This window comes from Nanorana parkeri, unplaced genomic scaffold, assembly GCF_000935625.1.
Source record: "Nanorana parkeri isolate BGI_ZX_2015 unplaced genomic scaffold, ASM93562v1 scaffold1692, whole genome shotgun sequence".
Lineage (NCBI taxonomy): Eukaryota > Metazoa > Chordata > Amphibia > Anura > Dicroglossidae > Nanorana > Nanorana parkeri.
The window spans coordinates 199588-213487 of NW_017307960.1; the positions used below are offsets into that span (position 1 = coordinate 199588).

Sequence of the window (13900 nt, forward strand, 5' to 3'; positions counted from 1 at the left end):
GGTATGTTAGTGTGATCAGTGAGTTATAAATATCCAAATAAATATGAAGGTACAGGTGAAACTCGAATAATTAGAATATCGTGCAAAAGTATTGGCAGTAATTGCTGCAAAAGGGGCCCAAACCAAGTACTGAGTACATATGCATGCTTGTACTTTTCAGAGGTCCGATATTGTTCTATGTACAATCCTTGTTTTATTGATTGCATGTAATATTCTCATTTTCTGAGATTGTGGATTTGGGGTTCTTGGGGTTTTCATGAGCTGTAAGCCATAATCATCACAATTATGACAAATCACGACTTGAACTATCTTGCTTTGCATGTAATGAGTCTATCTCATATATTAGTTTCACCTTTTAAGTTGCATTAGTGAAATAAATGAACTTTGCACAATATTCTAATTATTCGAGTTTCACCTGTATATAAAACAAACGCAAATGCTAATAAAATATTAAACAGAATGGCATATTAAATATTTGAATCACAGCATAACAACAAACATTAACTTTGCATTGGTGCTCAGTGGTAAAACTAACTTTGCATTGGTGCTCAGTGGTAAAACCAACTCTGCATTGGTGCTCATTGCAAACCTCACTCTACATTGGTATTTAGGTCAAACCTTTAAAGTAGAACTCCATGAATTTAAAAACATACCTTACAGTGGGGCTACCCCATGCACTGCAGGGGTTAAGTGCTCGTTTTGTCTAGGGGGCTCAAATAATGCAGATATACTCACCTGATTCGTGGTCCTGCGGCAGTTGGTACTCATCCCTTCCGCCCCGGCTGTAGAGTGTACCTCAGTGTCCTTATGTCTATTGCAAGTCAATGGACCTGCATTAGACGTGATGACATCAGCAGACGTTAGACCACCAGAGCCCGGGGAGAAGAGGCTGCGAGCATCGACCTATCAGTCCAGCAGGACCAAGGATCAGGTGAGAATATCTGCTTTATTTAAGCCCCCTAGAAGAAACAAGCATAGGTAGCACCACTGCAAGGGTAGGGTTTTTAAATTCCTGGAGTTCTTTTTTAACATTCCATTAGTATTTAGGGAAAAAAACGTTGACAGAACTGTCAAAGACTGCTTGAAAATAGAGGCCATTAAAAAAAAGTGGGTATTATTATTACCATTGCAAGTGGGTAAACAAGCAGACATTCTGTAAACTTTGATGTGGGATAGGGAATGTAAAGCATGTTATATAGAATAAAGCAGTTCAGATCAGGGGACATACAGCATGGCATAAGGAATAAGGTGGTGTGGAATAGTGAATGTAAAGCATGTCATACAGAATGAAGCAGTTCAGATGAGGAGTCATACAGCATGACATACAAAATAAGGTTGTGTAGAATAAGGAATGTAAAGCATGGCACACAGAATAAGGGAGTTCAGTATTATACACACTCAGGGCCACTAGACCCACATACCTTATTAAGTCCCCATTCACACCTAGGTGACAGCGTTTTTGCTTGTTTGTATGTGCATTTTTTGGTGCATAGTTTTGCACATTTTTGTGCATTTTCACGCCCATGCATTAAGACACAATTTTGTGAGCAGATTGTGACACATTGATGTAAATGGGCAAACGTGCGTAAAACACGTACCTAAACACACCACAATCTGCAAAAGTAATTGTGTTGCACATTTCCAAGCGTGTCCTATTGAGTCTATGGGGACAAAACTCGCTGTAAGGCGTTTTTCTATGCGCAACACTATGCTCAGGTGTGAAAAGGGGGCTATAGAATTACATGGGATTTCTTGTCTTGTGCGTTTCAGCGCGCACAGTTATGCGTGACAAAATGCCATGGTGTGACGGGGTCTAATACTGAGCTGGGGGGATTTAGTGCCCACCTGTCCCCAACTCAGTTCTCCCTTGGGTTTAAGCAGCTGCACAGGGACTAGAGCATTAAGTTCTAAGGCCTAGTTCACACTAGGTGTTTAATTGAACGGATTCAGTCGTGAAATAACGCGCTAAACACAAAAATCCATACAAGTCATTGGCGACAGACCTTAGCGTTGCATCACGCGTGCAATTTCGCCTGCTGTGCAACAAGATGCAGGAGCTATTTTCAGGCGGATGCTGCGCGGTTTTTGTCCCATAGAGATTGCTATGCATTGAGAACCGCATGATTTTCGCGCGTTTTTTAAAAGCAAGATTGCAGAAAACAAAAATCTACTAGGTATGAACCAGGCCTTACAGGCACCATTAGGCACCTGCACTTCAGCGGTTTTGTTTGTTGGTACTTTTTAGACAGTTAAAGTTGAGTTAAAAGAATCCCGTAAGGGGAGAAGCATGTACACTGTCATTGCTGAAGCAATCAAAGGTCATCTGAAGCCTGCTGGTCTGTGAGCTCAGCTGGCCTCATACACTTTCTCTCGCTCTCTCAGTTTGCAGTGTATGCGATTAACAAGTAGACGGGAAGCAACTGTACTTGGCACTACAAAGTGGTAGGTTAAAACAAATGAAATTAAAACCAAAAATGGGAAAATATTAATGCTGCATAATTAAGCCAGCACAGTTTTAACAATTAAAGATGGATAATCCAGATTCTTGCATAAGCCTATTTATGATAGTTTCTCTTTAAAGGATTTGTGCCCATGCTACTGACTTTCAACCCTCAGCTACACACTAGGGAAAAATGTGGATCATATCATTCGAAGCAGTATAATAATGACTTTGGTAAGTGACATTAAAAGTAAAACAGAACATATACCACATACCTGCTGAACATAACCACATAACTTGCTTTCTTTTTCTTGGGGGTGGGTTTAAATGCTAACACAAGTCATTTTATCTGTGATGATGAAACTATGTTGTTTGTAAAGCAAGAGAGGGTTAAAATAGAAGTAAACCCTAAATTGATGACATTTAAAGGGTTATTCACAAAGCTGTCGAAGGCAGCCGAGTGAATAACCCACCCAAAGTGAAGTGAGCCGAACGCTGCTCGGCTATTTGCTTCGGGCTTGTACAGCCGATTTCAGCCGTATATCGGCTGAAATCAGCCGTACATCGGCTGACTTCGGTTCAGCCGAACATGAACAACATGTTTGACTGAGCCGAAGTGAAGAACACGTTTGACTCAGCCGATCCAACATCTGGATCGGCTGAGCCGAACCTCCGGCAGGCTACACGCTGCCGTTCGGCCTATTCTGGCATTCGATTCGGCTATTCTGCTCGGTACCTCTGTGGAAGAAATCTGTGAAAAAAGTAGAAAAAATAAAGTAGAAAAAAAAAGTAGAAAAAAAAAGTAGAAAAAACAAGTAGAAAAAAATGTTTAAAAAAATGATACATTTAAGAAAAAAATTAAAATAAAAGGTTTCTGTAAAAAAAGAAAAAACAATTGGACGGAGCTAGCAGTGACAGCTAGCTCTGTCTGTTTCCTATTGGCCGGGACCTGCTAGAGCGAGCGGGTCCCGGCCAATGAATAACAACTGGGCGGAGCCGGCCGTGATCTCACGGCTGACTCCGCACAGCGTCAGCTGCAAGGCTTTCGGCCGGCCAATGGCCGGCCGTTCACCCCGCTTCGGGTGTTGCTTCGGCCTGGCCGCTTGTAGCACTCTTGTGACAGTGTGACAACGCATGGAAGCAACTGGGAGACAATTGTAACCCTCTAACAGGAAATGCCTACACAAGGAAGTTCATGGCAGGATCACCATGCATTCTTTTAAGGATAGCTGCAGAAGACTGAAAACAAGTAGTTAGTAGTTTGGTAGTTACATAAACATGTTAAAGCTTCTATGAGATTTTAGTGATTGGGTTTAGATCTACTATAAGCTGTTCTACTTCGTTTCTAAAGTTGATAAAGGAAGAGTCTTTGTGCGTTGTGCAATGAACCAAACCTCCTATATCCTTATTGCTTTTTTACACCTGTGTAATGAGGTGTTACTATAGTGATTCGATAAATGCTGAGTAAATCCATCCACCCAATCCATTTCAATCCAATGTTGCCAGACTACTGCTATGATCAACAGAAGAACAGGAGTGACAGTGCCCAAGGGATGACCGGTCCCTTTTGTCTTCCTTTCAGGGTAAAGCAACACTTGTGTAATATTAACCACATACTGCTGGTTTTTATTTGCCACTACCAGGGTCCTGGAGGGTAAAAGGACTTTGCTTTTGAGTGGTGACTGGCTAAATGAATGGTTACTAAGAAGGTCCCCCGGTTGAAATCTAGAAAGACTTTCTATGCCTAATGTATATGTTATCGTGAACTTTAATAAATAGTCATAATAGGTGAGAAGCGAGCTTTGTGTGCTGAAGCAGGATGGCACCTTGTGTGACTGTTTCATACATCTGACTGCCTATAGCCACAATAATGGGTAAATAACTCTTCTAGGTACTGGTACGTTGACAGTATGAACAAGGGTCATATTTGCTGTGACAATGAAAGGAACAGTCATCTGTGACGGCCCCTTGTATATTAAGTGTGGCAATGAGGAATACTTACTCTAGAACACTGCACTTTCATCATTCCAGTAAAAACTCTATTTGCTCGTATGGAAATATTCACTGAAATGGCACTTTAATTTCAAGGAAGGGTATAATAAAACATTAACATTTTGCTACAGGGTCATGTGAAATCTGGATATTACCTTGTCCATTTCATTGGTAATCTTATATTTTACCTTGGTCAGCAAACACTTTGGGAGATGTATATGGAAGGGTATAAAACAAAATAACATTACTAGTTAATTTCTTCCGCAGTAATGAACAAATAGGGGTATATTTCTATACGATTCACTGAGTCATTTGTCCTGCAAAATTGCATGTACATTTGTACTGTTCAAATGGAGGCAGAAACAAATGTTATTAGTATATTTTAGTTCCAGGTTGAATGTAATATCAGGTAAATACAGAATTATGACCACTAGACGGAGCAGAGGAGCACAGAAAAAAATACTTATTTTCTATGCTCCCCGGCAACAGCTAGTGGTCATAATGTGGTATTACAAGGTGACATTCAAAAATAATGTATATTCAACTTATAAAGAAATATATACAAGAACGTTCATTTTTTGCATCCATTAGCACAGAACAAATATTCACGGAGGGCCAATGGCTCTGCAAATTGTGTATACATAAACCTCATACTGTAATCATTTTGTCTGTAAACTTGGTCATGGTCAGGCCACATTGGTCTGAAAATGTATCTGTAATTTCTGTTTTGCAGGGCTAAGGGTTACTGTACACTTGGCATGGAATTCTCTTTTCATAAGGCCATGTTCTGGAGAATTTAGTATTGTGCACCACCTTTACATTGCCACTCCCACAATAACCTCTCTTTGCTAACATGAGAGGCTATCATTTCACTTTTTTTTTATAATTTATAGTCTAAAGTTTGTTTTCTTTTGAACTTTAGCATAGCTAATTAAAAGGTAGTGTTTGTGTCATATGTCACATATATCACATTTTCAGGCATGTCATTACAGCCATAGCAACCCATGCTACTGCAATATAACCTGGGAAAACTGCGGTCCTCCCTATGCCAGGGGTGGCAAACATTGGCCTTCAACGTTTGCTACACCTGCTCTACGCCTTCTAACCTAAAAATATGCTGTGACCTGTTTCCTCTAATAAGACCTTCCTTCTAACTAAATGTTATTTCCTTCACTATGGCTCTTCCACTTTCTCTTCCCTTTGAGGAGCAAGATCTGCCAGTGGATAAGAAAGGCCCTCTTTGTAAAAAGCAAAGCTAGAAGCACAGACCTAGCAAAAGAGAAATATGCTTTAAGTGACAGCTTAATTGGTTGTTAGCTGCAGTTCACTGGCAAGCTGGTTTTACTGTTGCATAGTGAATTCTACTTCCCAACTATCCATAACAGGCACAGCAATGCAAAAATGCTTATTGTGTTCGGATGTCGGCCTTATATACACGTGTTTGAGGGTTGATAGGACCACTTTAATGCTTTGCAGTCTTTATACTGTATGCTAACCCTAACACCTAGCTTTTCTTATTTGCTCCTTTTTATTCTACTATATATACAGTACCACTGAAAGTGTCTTGTTTTATATGTTTGATAAGTGCAACTAGATACCTGTTGACTCTTTTAGAAATTCAGAGCTATCCTGTTCAGTAGGGATGCACTAATACTTTTCAGATACCAGCGCCGATACTTGGCATTTTCATGAGAACTACCAGGGTTGCAGCGGTTGCAGCTGGAACCTGGTTCTGGTGCTCCACCACTGTCCTGAAATCATTACTCTGGGTTCACACCTAGGCGTATCGAATATGCACGTTTAGTGACACGCGTTTTTACCGCGATTCGCGAGGGCTACTTGGCTGTATCCCAATGGAAACGCGCGACAAAAACGCCCCAAAGAAGCTCCTGTACTTCTTTGGGCGCAGGGCGTTTTGTAGCGCGTTCATACGGCCTGTAATACGCCCAGGTGTGAACCATACCCATAGGAAATAATGGGATTTCGGTGTTTGAGCGTTTTGCAGAGCGAAGGAACACGCTACAAAACGCCCTGCGCCCAAAGAAGTACAGGAGCTTCTTTGGGGCGTTTTTGTCGCGCGTTTCCATTGGGATACAGCCAAGTAGCCCTCGCGAATCGCGGTAAAAACGCGTGTCACTAAACGTGCATATTCGATACGCCTAGGTGTGAAGCTTTCACTTTCAATGAATGTGATAAGGTAGTATGACAAAAAGGATTTAACCCCGTCATATCCTTCTGTGTGGCCACACAAGCAGTAGATTAGACCTTGCTGTAACGCACATCAGATGTTTGTGACTGCGCAACAGCTATACACAGTGCTTACACAATATTTCAAGTAAAAGTCATATGATGAAACAGCCTTAAAGAGGCTCTACTTTCATGGAAGGGTGCCCTTTTTTAAAGTGACACTAAACCCGGGAGTTAAAACTTAAAAATACATTCAAGTACCCTAACTATTAACAAAAATGTAACTTATTTGTGTATCACTCGGCTGTAGATCCTCAAATCATTTCTGAATTCACTGATAGTGCCCTTCCTTCTGCAGGGTGGTTACTTTTCTTGCCCATGGTCCCTGTGTGCGTTGTAAAGTAGTCACCGCTCCAAATTCGCTCCTGTGATGCACTACAATCTCAATACAAATTAGTAAACTAAACGTGAGATTGTAGTACATCATAGGAGCGAGCTTGGAGTGGTGGCTACTTTACAACACATACGGACTATAAATAACAAAAGTAGCCACCCACCAGAAGGAAGGACAGTGTCAGCACCAATTCAGAGATGATTTGAGGATCTATAGCCGAGTGATACACAAATAAGGTTCAGTATTGTTAATAGTTAAGGTACTTGAATTCATTTTTAAGATTTAACTCCTGGGTTTAGTGTCACTTTAAAGTCATATGATGAAACAACCTTAAAAGGGCTCTACTTTAATGGAAGGGCACCCTTTATTTAATGATCCCTCTTAGTCACTCGCTCCCTGCTTGCCAACGGTGGGCTACATGTCCAGCTAAGGTTTACATCTTCTTGGTGGACTAAAAATATGTCTGCTATCAAGACACTATCAATACAATAATCCTATATATGTTTCAGGACACGCCATGAAAAATTGATCAATGTGGTTTTGGACAGAGATGAAAGGGGGGCATTATGGAAAGGATGATTTATCTATGTGTCTGCCCAGTTGGATCAGTCTATATCAGGGAGGCATCTGTGGTTTAAAGCAGATCACCCCTTCAAGTTAACACAGGCAACATAATTTCATTATTAGAGAATAGGTCTTTACCATGATTGGAAGCCACAGAAATACTTTAGTCAAAGCAAGAATGAGGGAGAATCGCTTCTGAGCATACAATACTGTCATGCTCCTGCACCCTCTCAGGCTGTGTATACCGTGCTGATCATCACCCAGGCTCCTCTTGCACACAGCCTCTGAGCTCACACAATTCTCATTGAAATTCTTCAAGGTTTTGCTGGCAGGATTATCAGGAGACACAGAGGAGTCGTTGCTGCCCAGTGGTGTACTGGGGGTTAGATAACCTTTAGCAATATCTTTATAGTTCAAATAAAGTAGCTGTTCCTGGCTGTCCGAACAAAGCAACTGGTGAGTTAAAGGAACAGAGAAGACTGTGAGAACACAGAAGCAGATAGAGTACAAAGCAAATAAAAACAGCGCATAAGAGCTACCACAGTCTATAAGGCATCCCCATGAGGTGGCATCAAATGCCCCCCAACCACAAAAAGGCAGCACGCTTATTAACAAACTAACAAGCCATGTGCTTAGAATCGCCCATAACATTTTCAAAGGGTTTTTTTCTGTTTTGTATTCTCCCAGTTTGGCAGATGTACAGAAGTTATAGGAAATAATGACAGATGCCTTTAAGTTACTGGATACCCCCTGAAACAGGTAGATGAAGGCAGCGGCAGTGCACAGGGGCTGGGATAGAGGATTGTTCGTCCATTGTTTCAGCATGAAGATAGAGACGGGTACCACGCTCAGGAAATCATCCACAGACAAGGAGGTCACTAGCACAGACAGGGTAGACTTGCTCTTTATCTTCAACAAGGACACCAATGAGTAAATACTGCCTGCAAGGACAATAAGTGTCAGAGTCAGCGTGAGACAAAACAGAAACACGTTTGGAGTAGACTGTGGTTTTGGCACCTCTGTAGTAAACCTGGAGCTGTTTGTGTATAGAACAGTTGTTGCCACAGACATCGTGGTAGCAGCAGTTTGTATCCTTCTAACACGTAACAGGACACGCTCGTAAAAAAGCAGCCATAACACTTCTTCACTTTGCTAATCCCTCTTCATCCATCCGCAAACTTACTTTGGACTTCTTCAATTGGCAGCTATTGTACTGATGCATTTAGTGTAGTTTGGTCCACTCAAGCCACAGTTTACATCCACTCGAAGAAAGGATGCACGGGAAAAGAACTGTACTTTAAACTGTACGGTTTGACACTAAATAAAATGTCCTATCATTTCCATGAAAGTTTCTATTCCACCTGGTGCTGGTTGTGGAAGGCGGCAGCATCTCATCAGTGCAGAATACCGCAGAACATGACCAGGTCAGCAGATCAGGTGCAGCGGGCACGCCGGAGTGCTGGACACAATCAAAGCACGTTCTCTGTGTGAGGCTGGTAGTAGAATGAGATGTTCTTTGAATCAGTCTGTTTTGTTCAGAGCTGCAAGAGGGTGGAGTCAGCTTCCAGTTCTCACTAGGAAGACGGATAGAGACATAAGGCTGATCTTTGTCATCTCCTCGCAGCAAATAAATGCAACTTTACAAAGTAGATCTTAGATGTTGTACAATATAGGCAGTTTGTCTTCAGTTTGCCTGCAAATAATTATATAGGCTAAACGGACGACTCTGCTGCAAGATGAATTGCTACAAATTGCTAATGTCATCGATGAAAAGAGATCTAATGTCACAGCATACACTTTCATTTTACAGGTGAAACTCGAATAATTAGAATATCGTGCAAAAGTAATTGCAGTAAGTGCTGCAAAAGGGGCCCAAACCAAGTACTGAGTACATATGCATGCTTGTACTTTTCAGAGGTCCGATATTGTTCTATGTACAATCCTTGTTTTATTGATTGCATGTAATAATCTACTTTTTTGAGGTTGTGGATTTTGGGTTCTTGGGGTTTTCATGAGCTGTAAGCCATAATCATCACAATTATGACAAATCACGGCTTGAACTATCTTGCTTTGCATGTAATGAGTCTATCTCATATATTAGTTTTACCTTTTAAGTTGCATTAGTGAAATAAATGAACTTTGCACGATATTCTAATTATTCGAGTTTCACCTGTATAACAACAGCATTGTAATAGCAATGCAAACGATAATTATTTGTAACAATCCAATATAAGCTTACATGAAAAAATCACCTTGTGAGCAGTGTGTCTCCTAGACATCTCTTTCATCAGCTTTCTGCATTCCCTGTAGGAAATTCATTTAAAATTTAAAGGCTATGGTCAACTCAATTTCTGAACTTTCCACAATGTAACATTATCATTGCTTGCTGGGAACCATGCATGATGGGCTATGTAGTCTTGAGAAATCAAGATTGCATCACATCAAGCAGCAGGGAAAGAGATGCAAAGCACACTGGGAATCCAGGAAGTTGGTGAAAGTGATGGGCAGACAATAGGCAACACTCACTACATAAAAGGGATTTTTCAAGTAGCTTTGATTGCATTATCAAAAATAACTCTAGTATGTATTCCTGTTAGACATGTGCATTCGGATTCGGACGAACTTGCAAATTAACGAAAATCAGTTGATTCGGCGCTTTGTCAGAATCCAAATTAACGAATTTAATATATGCCTGAATATACTAAAATATTATTCGGGCATACATAAATTCATTTTCAGAACATGCCGGAGGCCATATTGGCAGCCGGCGTGTTCTGTGCATGCCTGCAGCCATCTTGGAGGCGGAGTGTATGGCGTCACATGACGGTGATGTCACACGCTGAACGAGCGGTGGCCAGATCGGCCACCGGCGCATTCACGCCGCCATTTTGGAGTAGATCTTGGTATACACCAAGATGGTGGCACTCGAACATGCGCGTGCTGCCATCTTGGTGTATACCAAGAACTACTCCAAAATGGCGGCGCGCATGAGCAGAACGCGCTGGGGGTCGATATGGCCACCACTCAAACATGCGGTTTCGGATTTGGAGGCTCCGAATCCGAAAAACAGAAAAATTAGTTTTCTTTGACAAGCGAATTAAAACGTTTTCATTTGTTTCATCTGGAAACTATTTTTTTTGTTGTGCACATGTCTAATTCCTATTACAATGCTGATGTTATATGCTCTAACTTTAGAATTCCTTTACGGACTACATAACCCAATGGTACCATGCTGCCTGCAGTGATGATGTGTCTCCCATAATACCTCCTTTTCAGCACTTCTATAGTTCAGCTCCGTGAAATGGGTGATGGGGCATATTGAATATGTGTCACTGGGGATTCAGCCACCATCAAGAATTTTAGGTTTCCTCTTAGATGGTGGCAATAGATACCCTAAGATTTTCCCCTTATTTTGGGGAAAGGTGAAATGTTTCCCTTGAACCCGCCCTAAATGTCTTCCTTTTCCTCCTCACTACCAGCACTAAGCAGTTATGTAAAATTTAAAAAATCTATTACACACATGCAAAATATACGAGTCAAAGGCGCAGTTAGAGGGAACCTGGTTTTATTTCCTGCAAACTGGCACCAGGTTGCAGACTCCTAATCACTTGTATGTGAAAGAAAAAGTACAGAAATACTGTACAGAGTCTGTTATGTAGGCAGCTTTTCACAGTTTCAGAGAGAGACACCAAGCAGGTTATTCTGACTCCGATTGTTGTGATAGCTAAATATATGTCTTGCTGAGACCTCTATGCCTGGCCTGTATAAGCAGATATACTCACTGCGGACAATCCTTGTCAGATAGCTGAACTCGTCAATACCGATTCAATCAAAAGAGGTGTTTATTCTTAACATCAGGGTTACAGCAGATGATAGGAACAGCAGATGAATGACTTCAGTATTGTGCGGTCAGAAAATGATGCCTTTCCTACGTACTGTGCAGATTACATGTGTGTCCTTGTTACATGTGGCTTTTAACTGTGGCCATGACACAGGAAGTACTGCGCACAGGAAGAAGGAAGGGGCGTACACTAGGGGGAAATACGTCGTCACATGAGGAATAATTACAGAAAGCATGTTTGTTACAACAAAAGGCCACTAGATGGCAGCATAGGATAACACATGGATTTAGCTATGAGAAAATAGTTAGGCAAATCACACTATATAAATTCTAACCTATATAACAATGCTAATATTAACTGAGGCTATGCATCTCATATTCTATGCCCCTATTGGGGCGGCACACAGGTTATAATCTTAACTGATGGATTCGTCAATTTTCCTCCCTTTGTTCGAAAACCCCAATAAACACTCGGACTGCGCAACATGGATTTTAACGGCCACAGCAGCCCTTTTATTAACGGAACTATTCCTCCCCCCAGTCATGTAGTCCCTCCGCTCAGTCTCTCCGGGTCTGTCTAGAAATCCAACTCAGAGTGTATTATTTCACAGAAAAAGCCAGAAAAGTTGTATAGACTTGATGCACACTTTGTAGGCAGCTTTAGTAGTCCACAGTTTGGGAGAGAGAGACTAGACATGTTTTAAGCAAGGAATCAGAATAGGAGTGTAATGTTTTTATCGAAAAAAGCCACTAAAATGATAGTCAATGCACACTATGTAAGCATCATATGGTTTAGGCACATTTTCTCCTTTCCAGATGCAAAACCTGCCTGCTTCTTACTAGCTGTGTGTACAGAACCTATGTTTTTCCCTGCAGGCCTGTCTGACATTGTGAATAGAGTGGATTGCCTAACTTTATTAACAGTTAACGATATGCAACTTTTAGACCCATGCCCATTTTAACAAATAAATCCAGTCAGAATAAAACGTAACCCTTGCAGTGGGGCTACCCCTGCACTGCAAGAGTTACATTTTTGTTGTTTTCATCTAGGGTCTAAAATAACAAAGATATGCTCACCTGAATCTCGGTCCTGCCTGGCTGCTAGACCGGTCCTCACAGGTTTGAAGCTGTACTCAAATATTTCTCAAATTTATTAAATTATAAATATTTACCAATCTAAAATACAGAACTTTCTAGAGATTTTGGAAGGCCCACAATCAGAACATCAGTTTCTATATATTGTTTTTCTAGATTTATAAAAAAAAACAAAAAAACAAACACATTAATTTTGACTTTTGTGATATGTGCTTAGTAGCTGTGTGTCAAATACACAAACTACTTAATCTTACATGAAAGTGTGGAGCCAGCTTAAAGGCCAGCTAAAACCTTTTTTTTTTTTGTAGAATGTGGAAGTGTTTAAAACTCTGATGGATTAAGGATTTTGTCTGTGTACACATTAAAGATATTTCACTCACTTCCTGTTCTTTCTAATATTATTAATATTATTATACAAGATTTATATAGCACCAACAGTTTGCGCAGCGCTTTACAATATAAGGAAGACATTACAATCACAATACAATTCAAGACAAGATGGTAAAGAGGGCCCTGCCCCTGAGGGCTTACAATCTAAAAGAGAGGGAGAAGTGATACATGAGGAGGTAGCTGTGTGGCGATGAATTGTTTGAGAACGTGATGGTTCAGTGCAGTGGCGTAACTAACGCGGTCGCTATGGGGCCCGGGGCAGAGGGAGGCCTGGTCAGGAGCGGGCTAAGGCACTTTTTTTTCTTAGTACCACAGCTGCACAGACCTTTTCAAGCAACTGTTGTGTGCCTGCAGCCACTAGGTGGAGTGATCTTCGGCTGTGCCTTCGGTTCTGACATCAGAGCCAGCAGAAGAAATACACAGAGAACTTCCAACACAGTGAGTAGAGATCGGTTAGTAAGCTGTCTGCCCTAGTGCATTTCCTCCCTCTATCTCTCAGAGATAACAGATGTGACAGTTTACCGATTAACCTCTGCCCAGCTGCACTATTCTCTTGTCACCTTTCATTCTCTCATGGTGTCATAAAAGTTCTCTAGATGTCCAGTATTGTTGAGCCTACACTGCCCCCATGTCTGTGCACTCATTATTTCTGCTGCACTTTGCTTCAACTCTATAGATGAATCTCTGCAGGAGTCTCATGCCATGCTCCGCTGTGACTAGTCTTGTCATCATGGCCATCCATATCAATCAGCACAGTTCCTCTACAGTCATTCTTCTCTTCATCTGCATTGTCACCGGCTCTCTTCTGTGACATTTTATCTCTTATATTCTTTTCTTTTTTATATTCTTTTATCTCAGCTTCATCCTGACACTGCTCCCCTACTTCTCTCCATCCTGACACTGCTCCCTTTTATCTCATCTTCATCCTGACACTGCTCCCCTACTTCTCTCCATCCTGACACTGCTCCCCTACTTCTCTTCATCCTGACACTGCTCC

General features: G+C 41.2%; 1 protein-coding gene across 1 annotated transcript in view; it reads right to left on the minus strand.

The window, feature by feature from the left end:
• GPR149 (G protein-coupled receptor 149) overlaps positions 1–9092 on the minus strand; it is a 59208-nt gene extending 50116 nt beyond the window's left edge. Inside the window, exon 1 of the mRNA XM_018571176.1 lies at positions 7716–9092. Coding sequence (XP_018426678.1) covers positions 7716–8648 — 933 coding nt within the window. The 5' untranslated portion in view covers positions 8649–9092. The remainder of the gene's footprint in view (positions 1–7715) is intronic.
• Positions 9093–13900: the final 4808 nt, after the last annotated feature.